The following is a 17,850-nucleotide window of genomic DNA, read 5'->3' on the forward strand; positions in this document are numbered from 1 at the left end:
GTGTAGCCCCAGCCGCGCCACCTGTCAGTGTCCATCAGTGCCTTATGTCAGTGCTCATCAGTGCCTCGTGCCAGTGCCCATCAGTGCCACATATCAGTGCCTACCAGTGCACATCGATGCTACATATCAGTGCCCATCTGAGCTGCCTTTCAGTGTCACCCATCAGTGCCACCTATCAGTGCCACCTATCAGTGCCAGTCAGTGCCGCCTATCAGTGCCAGTCAGTGCCGCCTATCAGTGCCTGTCAGTGCCGCCTATCAGTGCCTGTCAGTGCCGCCTATCAGTGCCTGCCAGTGCTGCCTATCAGTGCCAGTCAGTGCTGCCTATCAGTGCCAGTCAGTGCCGCCTATCAGTGCCAGTCAGTGTCGCCTATTAGTGCCAGTCAGTGCCACCTATCAGTGCTGCCTATCAGTGTCATATATCAGTGCCATGTATCATTGCTGCCTTTCAGTGCCCATCAGTGATGCCTGTAAATGCCCATCAGTGCCACCTACCAGTGCCTCCTCATCAGTGCCCATCAGTGCCACCTATCGGTGTCCATCAGTGCAGCCTATCAGTGCCCATCAGTGCAGCCTCATTAGCGAACATCAGTGAAGGAGAAAAATTACTTATTTACAAAATTTTATAACAAAAACTAAGAAAAAACATTTTTTTTTCAAAATTTTCAGTGGTTTTTGTTTTTTTTAGAAAAAATAAAAAACCCAGAGGTGATTAAATACCACCAAAATAAAGCTCTATCTGTCACAAAAAAATGCTAAAAATTTCATATGGGTACAGTGTTGTTTGACCGTGCAATTGTCATTCAAAGTGTGACAGCACTGAAAGCTGGAAATCGGCCTGGGCAGGAAGGGGGTATAAGTGCCCGGTAGGCTAGTGGTTAACTGTACTAAGAACCAGGGGCGGACTGGCAACTCATGGGGCCCCCGGGCAATAGGGGATAATGGGGCCCCTGTGTCCTTGCCCACACTCAAATCACGCCCAAAAAAGCCTATGAAAGGTACCAGGGACTTCTCATGGGGCCCCCTACTGACCCCGGGCCCTCAGGCAGTGCCCGAGTTCCCCAATGGTCAGTCCGCCACCCTACTAAGAACCTTTCATTGATTTTACATTGCTTGGGCCTGATAATTGGCTGCTCAAGAAATGCTCCCCAATTCTCTAAATTATCATGTACTGGCACCATTAATTTGTACAAATGAATGGATGTACGCTATTGGAAGGTATTTTTGTAGTGGATTGAGGTACTAATATAGTTTTAGGTGTATACTGTATTGGCAGAAGTTACTGCAGCATGTTTCCTTAAGGAAACTATTTCTGCAACACCTACCTAACACATAGTGCTGGGCAGGTAGCTACTGTTGTCGTTGTCATTTTACTGGATCTCAGTAGCCTCAGTGGCACAAGTTAGACTCTCAGTATAGCTTATCAGACACTTGTTGCTACCACAAGAGTGTTACTACCTGTATTATTGTAATCTGTTGCAGGGCAGTAACTCCATGGAAGTGGATTTTGAAACGAATTGAAGAAATACCATAGAATCCATGCTATAATAGTATTATAATACACTCCCACCAGAAAGGAAACAAGCAATGAAGCAATACCTGTAAAACAGAATATCAAACAAATTACCTTTAGCTTTTTTTATTTATTATGGATGGATATTGAGTTTTCTGCAGATAACTGATGAATAACTAGACATTTACAGTAGATTATAGATTTTTGACATTTGAATTTACTTTGTAGGGTACATATACAGGTTGCTTATTCTGTCTTAATACTCTTTACCTTGCTTACATATATGTAGCACCTTATCAACCTTCCCTGCAGAGTTTGCCTGGTCTAAGTTTTTTTGCACGTGAGCAGGGGCGGACTGACAACTCATGGGGCCCCCGGGCAATAGGGGATCATGGGGCCCGTGTCCTTGCCCAAACTCGAAAAAGGTACCAGGGGCATCCCATGGGGCCCCCTACTGACCCCGGGCCCTCGGGCAGTGCCCGAGTTTCCAAATAGTCAGTCCGCCCCTGCACGTGAAGGAATTCTGACTATTACAAGCATTTTATTCAGGATCATAGATCATATGAAGTGATAGCAGGTGCCCCATCCGGCTGTCCACCTATGATCACACACCATAGTTCCTTTGCTTTTCCACTGGCAATTAAATGTGAAGTCACATTGGCTTGTCTGTACCCAAGTGGAAGGCCTACTTCCCTGTGTGTCTGTGATGGGAAATACCACCTCAGTAGTAATGGGACTCTCTACATATAATTCAAGGATCTCTTGTCCTATTACCCAGGTAGAGCCTATGAGTGTGGTCTTCAGCATTCGCTGTGCCTTTTCCGAGTACAGAGCAGACACCAGGAATCCTAGCCCTTGCTGCACGAATAGAGCTCATATAGGTGCTGAACATCTCTCTCTCTTCATTAACCCAGCACATAATGAAAAATAACAAATCTGGTATGGTTAAATACAATACAATTTTTACTCCAAAAATATGAGGCCAAGAACATTAAGTTGAACAAACAGAATATTTCCTTTCATTCTTGGTACATTGACACAGTAATTCATTCATTTGGCAAAAAACATCTCTCCTCCAGGTAGTTCCCCAAAACAGGTGGCTTTCTACCTATCCCATTTTAAAAGATAATTCTTCCCATACTCATGATATATGATGCAGCATGATTTATGGTCCATTGTGACCAGGAATACCCAGCTGCACACTCTATGGGTTGCATTGTAGACTCACTAGATCCACCCACCTTCCCTTGCCTTGTACCCAAAGAGTGGGACTATTCTATTTTTTAATTTCCCCTCCATATTTGTCCCAGGTCATTAGGCCATTGACACAGAAAGCAGATATATCCTTCTAAAATATTGACTGTATGACTATCTACTAACTAACCTTAACTTAAAGAATATGTAAATCCAACATTTCATATTCCTGTTATGTGCCGGCTCTACCATGTACTTGTTTGAAAAGGTATCTTGTTCTCTTTGTATTGCTTCCTTTGTGTGAAACCCCTAGTTTTCTTGTCAGTCTCTCTGCTTTCCTATTAAAAACTGACTACACTAAGCAGGAGAACATACTGTGGTCAGTTCTCTAGCTGTGCTGGGTGCTCTCCTTCAATGATGAGACTTGTCCTGACACCCACCCTCCCTACACAGTCTTTCATTGGGAAGTTAAGTGTTCTGCTATTTCTTCTCCCCCAGCTCCTATGCAGCTGAGAACAGAGAGAATATGATCACCCATAAAAAAAGGAGGAAAAAGTGTTTGAATGTTTTTTTTATATCTATACACACATGTTTTGCCTTTAATTTATATTCTAAACTGAATGGGTTGTTTTACAATCCAATCCGCATGACTTGTGAAATAACATTGCTTCCTATTGTGCCTGGTCACAAATGTCCAGTGCACTGGTGGTGTGGATTCAGTGCGGATTCTAAGCAGTGCCTTCAGGTCCAGGTGCAGATTACAGGCTATTGACTTCTATGGGAACCATTTCTAAACCGCATGTGTGAACAGGATAAAATCCTTTTCTAATCCTGTCCTGAACCTGATATAAACCTGACATGAACTGCTGAACAACTACTGTGTCATTTAGCTGTGAAACCTGAGCTTCAATCCGCACCGCACATGTGTGAATAAGCTCTAAGTCTTTGGCTACTTGGAGGTTTAATGAATCTCTCTTAACAGTACAGATATCTATCTCTCAAACTACTGCCAACTTTCTCGCTGATCACAAGATAGATACCACCCCACTTGCCATTAGTGGGGAACACTGAAATGCATACTAAGAGAGTCCTCAATAGCCCATGACTCCTATATCAAAAAGGTGACATTTACATAGCTTTCCACTCTTTTTCTTGAGCTTAGCAAATTAGAACAGGAACACAAATGTTCACAGGGTGTTTTCAAAAGATGCTTCTCAAGAAGGCAGAGCTAAAAAATTGCTTAACCAATCCACCATATCCCACAACAAGGAAACAGTATTCAATAGTCCTCGTGCTATAGCTTCAGCCTTCCAAGACTATTATGCGGTCTTGTACAATAATTTCAACCACCTCCCAGCGCTTATGCTTCATTAAACCTAACTCTTTGTTTTGCCTTGCCATTGATGTCCTACCTACCTTCATCACTACACTTGAAATCTAACATAATCTGTCTTTATATTGGGTAAAAATATGGGCCCAGGTAGGTTTAACTATACCTTTTCTAAACACTTTAGAGACCTCCTCTCATCAATCCTGGAGGATGACTTTAACACAATTTAATATTTAAGTTATTTTTCCTTCAAATGGGCTTCTAAGATGATTAAGTACCTGGAAGTGCAGATTTGGGATCATGTGATTAGACACTGGTTTACCTCTACCTACATGGGCCCAATGTTCCTGATTATATGTAACCCAACTTTCCCTCCAAAGCTCGACTGGGCCTCATATCTCGCGTACTGACGTCGATCCTCTACTTCTATAGCAAAAGAACTGACTAGTGGTCACCTTCAACCACTTAATACATCCAGGGATCTAAACATTTATCCCGGACAATGGTTGCAATATGTTCTATTACTAAGTTTCTTAGACAACCTTAAAAAGGGAGTTCAAAAGAGACCATTCATAATTTAAGGCCATATGTCTCTGCATGGAATGACCTTCTCATCTCATTTTAATTCCTTACATGAACCTACTACAATATACCAATCTCACCCCTCCCTTTAGGTAAAAATTTACCAGACAGTTGCAGGAAAGGGACCTTCAGAAGACATTCTCTTTCACTATAAAGGCCTGTATAGTATCTTCAGCCCATGAACAAGAGTCGTACCTGGTGGTATAGATGCCCTTATGATATTAAGAAAACTTTCCCTCTAGCATCTGACCACTATGAGAGGGAATCTGGGACTATGCTATATATATGGAGGTCTTGCCCACAGATCAAACCTTTTTGGTCCTGTGTCCAACCTCCCAACTCCATGATCATTAAACCACTTACATAACCAAATGGATAACCTAAATTGTTTACATGGAATTCTCATAATTTAAAGTTACATGGACATAAAGGCAGTAATCCACAAAAAACCTTGTCACTCTGTTTCCTCTACGCACCTGGTACTACCGCCTCCTTGATTCCCTTATGGCCTCTTCCCATTCCCCTTTCCTATTCTCCCTCTTTCTGTATCCTCCCCTCTTCCTTTTCTCTCTCTGAATTCTTTGCATTCTCCATCCTCACCACAGCCTGTCATGCAGGCAGGACAACAACAATATAGCACTTCCCCTCAGAAAAACCCTTTTTAATATTAGCCATTTTCAAGAATGACAGACACAAGAATTTTTGAATTGTGTCTCAGTTTATCATACAATGTACTTGACACCTTGTTGATACTCAATATCTGTTTATTGGTGTCTTGATGTGGGATTTTGCCCCTTCAGATCTGATGGCTGTATCTGTTATGTTTATAAAAATTAATAAAGCTTTACTTTTTTTTTTTTTTAAAGAGTTTGTCCGTTGAGGATCTAAATGTGCAACTGTCCTCTAAAGTCTATGGGCAAAAAACCAACATGTGTACCTTCCATGAGGGCTGGATTTCTGTCTAACAAACTGGAAGTGTGTTAAAATAATACATGCATACCAACGCCTCCAAGGTATGGTGAAATTGCATTCCATGCTCCAATACTTCCTCTCCTTAAACGTTGTCCAATTGCAAGTTCTAGGTGGAATAAAGGTATTCCTTCCAATACTAGAGCTATGCCATATGGAATTAAGAATGCACCTAAACATAAAACAAAAAAATACTTGTTTAGTCGTAAGCATTAGCAACATTAGCAATACTTTTAAAAATAATTGCATGCAGCAATTCACCGCCTCTGTGTCAGTTTAATTTATCATTTGTGTGCTCAGAACGTTCACACATATTACTGTATACAGTGCGGAAAATAATTATTTGATACCCTGCAGATTTTGTAAGTTTGCCCATTTACAAAGAAATGAAGGGTCTAATCTTTATCATAGGTGTATTTTAAATGATAAAGACAGAATATCAACCAAAAATCCAGAATAAACACATGAAACAAATGTTATAAAATGAGTTGCAGTTCAGTGAGTAAAATAAGTATTTGATCCCCAAGCAAAGCATGACTTAGTACTTGGTGGAGAAACCCTCGTTGGCAAGCATAGAAGTAAGATATTTCTTGTAGTTGGTTATCAGGGTTGCACATATCTTAGGAGGGATTTTGGTCCACTCTTCTTTACAGATCTTCTCTAAATCCTTAAGGTCTCTTGGCTGTCTCTTGGCAAATCAAAGTTTCAGCTCCCTCCATAAATTTTTTTATAGGATTAAGGTCTGGAGACTGGTTAGGCCACTCCATGACCTTAATGTGCTTCTTCTTGAGCCACTCCTTTGCTGCCTTGGCGGTATGTTTTGGGTCACTGTCATGCTGGAAGACCCATCCACGACCCATCTTCAGTGTTCTGGCTGAGGGAAGAAGTTTCTCGTCCAAGATTTTACAATATTATTATACAGTATTTATATAGCGCCAAAGGGTTTGCTCAGCGCTGTACAATAGCAAGGGGGACAGAACATGAGACAAGACAGTAACAATATAATACACGAGGGTTTCGAGGGCCCTGCTCTTTCGAGCTTACAATCTAGGAGGGAGGGGAAAGTGGTACAGGAGTAAATGGCTGTAGGGGATGGAGTGGTGGGAGGAGTGGAGGAGGTCAGTTGTTAGGTGAGGGTGGGGTAGGCTTCCCTGAAGAGGTGGGTTTTCAGGGTGTGCCTGAAGGTGAGGAGGGTAGGTGACAGTCTGATGGATTGGGGTAGGGAGTTCCAGAGGATGGGGAAGTCCTGCAGAAGTCCTGCAATCGGGCATGGGAGGAGGAGACCAGGGAGCTAGAGAGTAGGAGGTCCTGTGAGGAGCAAAGGGCACGGGTAGGGTGGTATTTGGGTATCAGGTCGGTTAGGTAGTTTGGGGCGGCGTTGTGAATGGCTTTGTAGGTCAGAGTTAGCAGTTTGAATTTGATGCACTGGGCAATCAGGAGTCAGTGGAGGGATTGGCAGAGGGGGGTGGCGGATGTGGAGCGGTTGGTGAGGTGGATGAGTCTGGCTGCTGAGTTCAGGATCGACTGGAGTGGGGATAGCGTTTGTTTGGGTAGGCCAGTGAGAAGGGAGTGTACGAGTTGTTTAGTAGTGTTTGGGGTGAGGAATGTACGTATCTTGGAGATGTTGCGGAGGTGGAACCTGCATGACCTTGATAGTAATTGGACGTAAGGTTGGAAGGAAAAATTTGAGTCCAGGGTGACACCCAGGACTTTGGCGTGTGGGGTGGGAGTGATGGTGGCGTTGTTAGTAGTGATGGAGAGGATGGGGCGCGGGCTGGGGGGAAGACCAGGAGCTCGGTTTTGGACAGGTTTAATTTGAGGAAATGGAGCGACATCCAGTCTGATATGTCGATACATACATGGCCCCGTCCACTGGCCCCTCAAAGTCGGCCTGTACCTTTAGCAGAGAAACATCCCCAAAGCATAATGTTTCCACTTCAGTGCTTGAGTGTAGGAATGGTGTTCTTGGGATCATAGTCAGCAATTTTCTTCCTCCAAACAGTCGAGTTAATGCCAAAGAGCTCAATTTTGATCTCATCTGACCACAGCACTTTCTCCCAATCCTTCTCTGAATCATTTAGATTTTCATTGCCAAACTTCATACGGGCCTGTACATGTGCTTTCTTGAGGAGGGGGACCTTGCGTGCTCTGCAGGATTTCAATCCATGGCGGCGTATTGTGTTACTAATGGTTTGTTTGGTGACTGTGGTCCCAACTGCCTTGAGATCATTATCAAGATCCTCCCATGTGGTTCTGGACTGATCCCTCACTTTTCTCATGATCATCCTTACCCCATGAGACAAAATCTTGCATGGAGCTCCAGACCAATTGCGACTGATGGTTTTTTTGTTTTTCTTCCATTTGCGAATAATCACCCCAATAGTTGTCTCATTCTCACCAATCTTCTTGCTGATGGTCCAGCCTTGTGCAGGTCTACAATCTTGTCCTTAACGTCCCTTGACAGCTCTTTGGTCTTTGGCCCATGGTGCTGAGGTTTGAATGGAAGAAAAAGATTCTGTGGACAGGTGTCTTTTATACACATAATGAGTTGTCATTAGGAGCACCTTCTTAAATTGATCAGGACTAATCTGTGTACCACATGAGCACGTAGACAGTCTGTGGGAGCCAGAATTATTGTTGGTTGGTAGGGGATCAAATACTTATTTTACTCACTGAACTGCAAGTCAATTTATAACATTTGTAACGTGTGTTTTTTCTGGATTTTTGGTTGATATTCTGGCTCTATCATTTACAATACACCTATGATAAAAATTATAGACCCTTCATTTCTTTGTAAGTGGGAAAACTTACAAAGTCTGCAAGGGATTAAATAATTATTTTCCCTATTGTATATGTCAGGCCCGAATAAATGTTTCCAAAATCTAGGAGCCAGTATTCTGTTTTTTTTTTACACTTGTAGCACTACCCCCGTAGGAGTTGCTGAAGATTTGGGTTCCCATATAGTGCTGCACAGTCAGGCAACACGCATTTTCCACAGACTTGCATTCGGAGTCAATAAACAGCCCTTGAGCTTGGTTTTATGTTTTATTAAGGAGTGTTGAACTTGGATGGGGTAAGGGGTGTATGAGATGCCAAATAGAACTGCAAACCGAGGACAAATTCCTTAGCAACTATGCAGAAGCCTTTACACAGCAGAAACTCTTCTTGGAGAGCTCTCCAGCCTCTCCTGGTGTACCAACCCATACACCAGATAATCCTCCTCTTATCCACCTGCCTGAGGGAATCCCTGAGCAAGGGAATCCAGTGCCTGCCACTTTAAATGAAACAGTTCCAGGTAAGGAGATAATCAGGTTTCCATCGAGAGCGCTCTTTTTCCTTTAATTGGCCCAGGGGGTGTAGGACTACTCAGTTTCAGTCCTTCTAGCTGATTTAGGTAGGTGGCTGCCTTCAGGCCTTCCTCTGGGCTGGCTCCTTTCCTGGCTCTACAGGTGGTCCTCACTCTTGGGGCTGGTGAAGCTGAGCGATCCTCCTTTCCAGCTTCCTGCCTGTAAGTAGGCGCCTTCCCACTGGGCCTCCTCCCAGGTTCCTGCATCTCAGCTTCCTCACATCTTCCATCTTCCATCTTCCATCTTCCATCTTCCATCTTCTGCTGCTAAGCAGGCTCAGTCATACTTAAGGGCTGCTCTGGTCCCATGCCAATCTTCTGCTTGGCGTTTGGACAGAGTCCCTTGAGTATGCAAACCAGCCCCTCCTCACCCCCGCCCACTACTTCTAGAATCTTCTCCAAGATCAAAGAACTGATCTGAAGAGCCTCTCAGCCCTGACCTAAATTTAACCCAGTTGAATATTTTCCAGGCTGCTGCTCAGCCCTTCTGACTAAAAAATAATCAGCTAGCTCCCCCTAGCTAACTAGGAGGGTGCTACACACTTTTTGAATAAAGGGCATTGCACTTTTACCTTCTACCTTCAATACATCAAAACAACCAGCATCCCATTAGTGGAATGAAGTGCAACAATTCTTTTGGCACAAGTGTAGAGTGTGAAGTTATTTACAGTACAAGCATTCATTTACCACCAACTCTGCTGTGCCAATTATAGTTATGCATCTGCTTTATTGTATCCACATGTTTGCATTTCTGCAAGCAATGTCTGTGAATTCTATCTTGTACAAGTATAGTTTCTCTACAGAAATGCACTGATGAACTGTTCAATGTATTCACAAATAACTTGACTATATTTTCGTTTTAGTCGTAGGTGCACGTCAGACAACTTTTCTGGTATGGTAATAAAAAACAATAGGTTATATTTTCCTTAAAACTTCAATAGTCATCACGCCTGTCATTAATAATTGTCAATGTATTTGTTGCTTAGTACATTATCCATGTATTTTAAAGTTTTTTTTTTCAGCAACAGAAATAAAGCTAGAGGATTGCACCTTACCCCTTTTTATTTTCAGGATAATTTTTACACTGCTGTGCAATCTGACTTTAGATTATTAATGTAGTAAAACTCATCAATGTGCTGTTTGTATGTAGTAAATTTGGGCCTAAAATTGCTATTTAAAATTGTCCCGCCGCTGGATAATTTTTCACTGCTGTGTCATCTGTGGTCTCTTATTTTGTAGTACAACCTTACCTGCACTTTTTGTCTGTAGAAAATTTGAGCCTAAAATTGCTATTTAAAAATTGTTCTTTTAGTAGCCAATTTTACACTGTCTTGTCCTCTCTGGTCTCTAAATTCGTAACTTACCAGACTACTGCTCTGATTTGTTCCACCATCAAAGAAAGATTTGAGGAAAGTCAGGCTGCCTATAGCCATAGTATTCTATGCATTTTGCTTCTACCTGCCCTTCACACTGTGTTGTACAAGCACAGGTATCCTTTGGTAGTTTTGGATATGGGCAAGGTGGGGTTTAGGCCCAGGACTTCTCTTTTTATGAAGATATTGCCCAGTTTTCATTGCCATTTCTGCCTCCACCAGGAAAGAGACAGTCTTACAAGGAAAAGAAAGGATTAAAAAATGTAAATGTCTAAATAATGTTTAAAGCAATAAATAAAAAATGATCACCAATACTCAGGATAGACATTGTAGGATATGAAAGAATTCAACAATGGGCAATAAAATTACTAAGGTGGATGAAGGATCTTGGCTAGGAGGATCGATTACATAGATTACAGCTATTCACTCTGCAGAAGAGGGGATATGGTTACAATATGCAAATAAAACAAAGATGACTCCAGTTACTGTAATAAACTAAATGTAAAAACAAAATAAAGAATCTTGCACTTGGTGTAAATTCCCAAAAATAGCTGAATACAACATATGAAACCACAAAAACAAAAGTAGGTGCACTGTCTCTTTAAATAAAAATCTAAACTCTAACAAAAAAGCACAAATTCTACATAATAAATAAAAAAAATCATATCTAACCAAAATAAATTATGAATTAATAGGTGTGTGTACTTTTAATTGCCAATGAAAATCATAAAGTGTTCATAATCATCAGGGATTCATAATAAACACAACATAAGTAGTGCAACATTGTAAGTGCATATGATCATCAGAAATGTATAATAAACGACAAATGAACAGTATCTTCAACAAACTTTCACCAATAACACCCCAAGAAAAGTCACACTTTCACCCTTGAAAGTAAATCACAAACCTTTTCTCTGATTATACTCAAACCCCTATCTCTCAATAACACCGGCTCAAAAATTCTCTATACCCTTAAACGTGTCTCAAAAAAATCAAAAATCATATTCCAAAATAGTAGTCCAAAATAATAATAATGTCCAAATCTTCTAAGATTCTACAGTGTGTCCAACTCAATTCACCAGTCCAGATCCCGTAAACCTCAAAAGAATGAAACCAGATATGGTGTATTACCTTCAAATATCATTCAATAAAATAAATTAGTGACATGTGAATCAGGCACAAAAAATTATTATTCACTCGGTGTGCACTCCTGACAACGTGGAAAACACAGAGCAAAAAAAAATAAAAATCTATATATAGATAAAGAAAATCCACAAAATACTCAGTGAAATTCAACACATCAAAAGTGAAGTGAGCACTCCATGACACCTCACACTAGTGGGACTAAATGCTATTACCTTGGAATCACAACAAGCATTTCTGGATGTAAATAGTATTTGCTTGTCAGATTCCAATGCACATCAAAGGTGAAGTGAACATTCAGTGATACCTCACACTAGTGGGATTCAAGGCAATTACCCTCTTGCAGCAAAGACCAGCATTTCAGGATATAGTATTTCCTTGTCAGCTTCCACCATGCAGGCATACCCTTTTCAATTTCCCCAATTCCTCGTGAATGTAAAGAAGAGATCCATCAATTGTATAATAAAAGGTATCAGACCAAATTTATTAGAATTCTTACATTTAGGATTGTTAGATCCATCAGACCAGTCCCCAGCAGTTCGTATGCTGAAATTCCAATACTCAAAATGGCCGCGCCGCTTTTTCCGGTTTAGCGTCAGACGCCACGTCCCTGACGCGTTTCATCACTTCCGACTTCTTCTTGTCGTACGGGATCTCTCTGCAAGGTCCCGATCATGTGACCACTGATTGACCAATCAGTGATCACATGCAGAGTAGTAAGCAAGATGTCACTTCTGACATTATTGCTTACTACGTGTGAAATCTTTGAATGATCACAGAGGTCACATGGTACAAGGCTATTCACAACAGCCTTGTACCATGTGACAAGCTGTGACCAATCACAGCTCACACAGTAGTTCTCAATGGCTGCAAGAATGCAGCCAGAGAGAAGGAGAAATGATTGCTTTTACAGCCTTTATGGGCGTAAAAGCAATTAGTGTAAAAAAAAAAAAATCTTCATCACCCCCCAAAAGTAGTACAGTGTCACCATGGTGACACTGTACTGCTAGGGTGACAGTATATAAAAAATAAATAAATATATAAAAGAAAGTACAAAAAAATGTTTAAAATTACATGTTTTGGTTATAAATTAATTTGGGTTATTTCTTTTTTTTACTAAAGATAACAGAATAAATTTTGGCAAATATTTATGATGAAATATTATTTATTTGCAAAATAATATTAAAAATACTTTTTTTCAAAATTTGTGGACATTTTCATTAACATAGCAAAAAAAATTAAAATCCCAGTGGTGAATAAATACCACCAAAATAAAGCTTTATCTGTTTCAAAAAAATTCTAAAAAATTCATATGGGTACAGTGTTGCATGACCGCACAATTGTCATTTAAAGTGTGATAGGCCTGGACAGGAAGGGGGTAAAAGTGTCCGGACTTGAAGTGGTTAATGAGTCCCCCACCATTCCCTGGTCAGTTTAATGAGGTGCCTAGGGTTTGGTGTGGTAACCTCTGATCCATCTCTAGTCCCTGATCTACGCCAACAATACTCTTTACTTCCATTAGTCTGTTCATGCTCGGTGTGTGTTCATATCCTCACGGTGTGGGACTCACTCCCTATAGACTACACTTTTTACTCTTCAGTACATCAATCTCACTCCAGGATTGATTGTTTATTTGTATCCTATGTACTTCTAGAAGCTGTCTCGAACATCACCATTAAGCCCATGATAGTTTCACATGTCCCAATCACTCTGTCGGTCAGTCTCTTGCCTCACTCCCCTCAAACCACCACATGGCACCTCAGTGAAAGTCTTCTCCAAGATGAACAGTCACAGGTGGAATTACTCTCCCACCTGTACTCCTTCTCATCAAATGCCACATGATAATTTCAGATCGTGCCACAATCACTCTGTCGATCAATCTCCTGCCTCACTCCTCTCAACCCACCAAATGGCACCTCAATGAGAGTCTTCTCCAAGATGAATAGTCGCAGGCAGAATTACTCTCCGACCTGTCCTCCTTCAAATACCACCCCAGAGGTCCAACCGCCCATGGTCTGGGAAACCCATAAATGTTTCATGAGAGGTTCCTTTATCAAGCTCGGGGCCAGATGCAAAAAGAGCAACTGGAGAAACTAAATTCACTGATCGTCAAATTCAGGGGGCAAAATTGAATCAAACCCTAAGAGGTCTTGAATTGTTTCAAAGACTTCTACAAATCTTCATACAACCTCCTGGACCTTTCAGTCCCCTCCAGCTGGACCAAAGGGATACTCTTATATCTCAGTATCTTAAGGAATCCTGTCTTCCAAAGTTTACACAGATTGAACATAAAAAGATCAACACTCCACTTGCCTGAAGAGAGTTTGACAGGACTTTGAAGTGTATGCCACAAAGCCAAAGCCAAACCAGCATCCCTCACTCTGTGCAAGCTAAAGGCCCTTCTCAATACTTAACATGGATTTAAAACTATTTGCACAAATGTTTGGCTCTTAGGCTTCTACGCTACTCTACTTTGTTCCTGTTAGAGACGCGAGGGTAAAAACCTCCAGGACCCTCAACCTCATTCACTTCTGCACCTCTATCGCTATGCCTTTACTCTTGCTCTCCACAGATGTCGAAAAGGTGTTCAGTAGGGTGAGCTGGTGGTTAATGAGGCACACGTAGGAATAGGGCCCAACATGATTAAGTGTATCAGTGCGCTATAAGACCATCCAAGAGCAGCCGTTAAAGCCAACTCCACTCTTTCTGAGGATTTCCTTCTGGAAAATAGTACTCACCAAGGTTGCCTTACCCCCCACTTTCATTTTAACTTTAGAACCCCTTTTAAGACATATCTGATTAAACCTGGGTATAAAGGGTGTAGAGGTTGCCCACACTCAGCACAAAGTGACAGCATATGCTGATGACTTGCACTTTTTTCTTTCACATCCAGAGATGTCGATCCCTAACTTACTAAGTGTGTTAGATCACTACTCATTTCTTTCTAACTACAAGATAAATATCTCAAAGTCTGAGGCTGTAAATGTCTCAATCCTGTCAAACAGGTTGAGTAACCTGAAATTGAACTTTCCAATCAAATGGGTTGAAAATAAACTCAAATATCTTGGAATCTATCTTATCTGTACACAGGGCCTATTTTGTGCCCTAGGCAAGGCCAACTGCTTGCCCCCCCCCAAAAAATAGAACTTCACCTGTAAGCCAAATTCCCCCTCCTAGCATAAATCCAGCCAACCCCTCCTCCTAGTACAAATCCACCAAAATCCCTCCTCCTAGCACAATCCCCTCCAAATTACCCTTCCCAGCACAAATCCTTACTACCTACCCAAATCTCCTTCCTAGCACAACCCCTCCCAATCCCCCCTCTTAGCACAATCCCCCCTCCATATCCCCCTCCTAACACAAATCCCACTCTTTTAGCATACATTCCCCCTCAATCCCCTCTTCTAGCACACATTCCCCCAAATCCCCTCTCCTAGCACAAATTTCCCCCCCCCCAAATCCCTCATCCTTTCACAACCCCAAAATCCTCCCTCCTATCACAACCCCTCCCCCCAATCCCCACTCTTAGCACAAATTCCCCCCCAATCCCCCCTTCTAGTACAAATTCCCCTAATCCCCCCTCCTAACACAAATCCCCCCCCCCCAGTCCCCTCTCCTAACACAAATCCCTCAGATACGCTCTCCTAGCACAAATCCCCCTTGCATCCTCCCTCTTAGCACAAATCCCCCCAATCCCCCTCCCAGCATCCATCTTCTTCCTTCAATCCCCCCACCTAGGACAAATTCCCCCAAATTCCTCCTCTAGCTAAAATCCCTTTAAAGTACCTTTCCAGCATAAAATCCTCCCACCTTATCCAGCACTTCCACACACACGCACACAAGCCTCCCTCCTAATCCTAGCACATATCCCCTCATTCCTTCTCCTACACAAATTCCCCCCCCCCCATCATCCCCATTACCCTTCCCACCACAAATTCCCCCATCAGCCCCCCTGAACAAACCACTCATCACAGATGATTGTTACCCCCTTCCTTTCATTGTGTATAGTTCACCTGGCCTGTACGTTCCCCCTGCCCTAACTTACAGGTGGGAAATCAGGTAGAGGTGTGAGTTGTGTCGTGCTCTCACTTCTGTCAGTGGAACAAACCTTTATACAGCAGATGACACAGGATCGCTCATGGATCAGGCTGTACACAGTTTGATTACCCTGCCCCTTATCTCCTCTAATGACCGTTCATTTCTTGGCAGCAGGGAGCCAGGGAATTAATCAAACACTGAACATGCTGCTATAAGAGCGATCCTGTGTCATCTGCTTTATGGAAGATCGCTCCACTGACAGGAGAGGAGAGCACAGCCTGCACCTCCCCTTTCTCTCCTGTCATTTCTCCTTTGCAAGCGTCACTACTTCAGGCTGCTGTCCCAGTCATGAATCTGGGGATGGGGGAAGGTACTCAGCGGCCAGGCACAGCACCCATAAAAAGACAGTCCTGGGGGAGGCACAACTGAAATCTGGGGAGGCGTAGCCCAACCCAGCACCCTCCTAGAGTAAGGAAATTAGCAGCAGTAGCTGTGCCCTAGGCAGCAGTGTGCCCTAGGCCTTCCACTCCCTATATGGCAAGCTTGCCAGATCAGACCTTACTTTCTGTCCGACTCATCAGACACTATTCCATCGCCTACCCTTTTCACACGTGCCTATCAGATATGGTCTCATGATGGCCAATGTCACGTTGGTGGGTCCTCCAGAGAACTATGTACTCCATTTTCTCACCAAGTGGGAAAATGACTTAGGGTTCCAACTGACAAAAGGGAGTTAATTTTCTTCTTCACACATAAGGCTTCAATCTCCTCACAGCTATAAGAGAGTTGTTACAAACTACTAGCTCAATGGTATAGAGATCCAGAGAGACTATGTTGCATATTCCCTAATACCAACCTCAACTGTTGGAGTTGTAGAGTAGCTAAGGGATCGATATTCCATATTGTCTGGTCATGTCTGCGGATCCAGCCTTTTTGGCGGGACTTATGTGCCCTGATTTAAGAGCTTACAGATCTATCTCTGGAACCCAGCTGCATTCCTCTTACATTTAAGCTTTCTATCTAAAAAAAAATGTCAGCATTCCTTGGTACGACATCTTGTCAATGCGGCCAGGATTGTATCCCAGCACTTTGGAAGTCCCCTTCACTCCCTATGGTGCAGCAATGGATAAAAGTTGTGAAAAACATAATGCACATGGAGCATCTTACCTCTTCTCTGAGGAGACCAAAAGCCCATTTCCATAAGACGTGGTTCTATTGGACCCAGTTCACCTACACTGATTGATACTGAGAACTACCTACACTGAGAGATACCGTGAACTCCTGGCACCCAGTTAAACATGATATTCACCCCCCTGTCAGTAACAAAAGCCTCCATTGGGCTTTGTATATTACCACTTTCTTACTTTTAACTTCCCAAGTCAGCCTACTTGCAGTGAATTCACCAGCATATCCTCCATGTCATTTATCTACTTTGTTCATTTGTATATTGCATTCCCACTGGAGGATTGGTTTATCCCACCTGTTGTGATATGAGTTATTACAACACTCGACTCATTTCATTGATGTAATTACCAAAGTCTTCACTCTGTTCTTTTGGTTTATAATTGTTTTTGTGTATTTTGTTACATAGTTAGTCTTGGTAAAAAAAAAGACAAAAGTCCATCCAGTTCAACCATAGAAAAAAAAAAAAGGAATAATCCTTTACCCACAGTTGATCCAGAGGAAGGCAAAAAAACCCAGCAAAGCATGATCCAATTTGCTCCTGCTGGGGAAAAAATCCTTCCTGATGCCTGAGAGGCAATCAGATATTCCCTGGATCAACTTTGCCTATAAATGTTAGTATCCCGTTATATTGTGTGTATCTAAGAAACAATCCAGGCCTTTTTTGAAGCAATCCACTGAGCTGGCCAGAACCAACTATTGAGAGAGTCTATTCCACATTTTCACAGCTCTCACTGTGAAGAAACCTTTCCGTGTTTGGAGATTAAATCTCTTTTCCTCCAGACGTAAAGAGTGCCCCCTTGTCCTCTGTGATGACCTCAGGGTGAATAGCCCTACACCGGGTTCACTATAAGAACCACTGATGTATTTATACATGTTGATCATATCCCCCCTTAATCTCCTCTTCTCATGAGAGAATAAATTCAGTTCCTCTAATCTTTCCTTATAGCTGAGCTCCTCCATGCCTCTTATCAGTTTGGTTCCCCTTTTCTGTACTTTTTCAAGTTCTCCAATGTTCTTTTTGTGAACTGGTGCCCAAAACTGAACTGCCTATTCCAGATGAGGTATTACTAATGATTATTGTTGTGAAATAAAAAGATGAAAAAAACTTAAGCTGTCTTCCTCAAGAAGCGGTATATACAGGGCTATGGGAATTTGTTAGATAATAAAAATCACACATC

General features: G+C 42.2%; 1 protein-coding gene across 1 annotated transcript in view; it reads right to left on the reverse strand.

The window, feature by feature from the left end:
* Positions 1-17,850, reverse strand: part of LOC149469290 (sodium-dependent neutral amino acid transporter B(0)AT3-like) — a 63,475-nt gene that overhangs the window by 37,767 nt on the left and 7,858 nt on the right. Inside the window, exons 2-3 of the mRNA XM_089669431.1 lie at positions 5,619-5,759; positions 1,458-1,598 (exon numbers count right to left, since the gene is read on the reverse strand). Coding sequence (XP_089525557.1) covers positions 1,458-1,598; positions 5,619-5,759 — 282 coding nt within the window. The remainder of the gene's footprint in view (positions 1-1,457; positions 1,599-5,618; positions 5,760-17,850) is intronic.

The sequence above is a fragment of the Staurois parvus genome, unplaced genomic scaffold, assembly GCF_062004578.1.
Source record: "Staurois parvus isolate SC_StPar_1 unplaced genomic scaffold, SC_StPar_1.0 ptg000077l, whole genome shotgun sequence".
Taxonomy (NCBI): Eukaryota; Metazoa; Chordata; class Amphibia; order Anura; family Ranidae; genus Staurois; species Staurois parvus.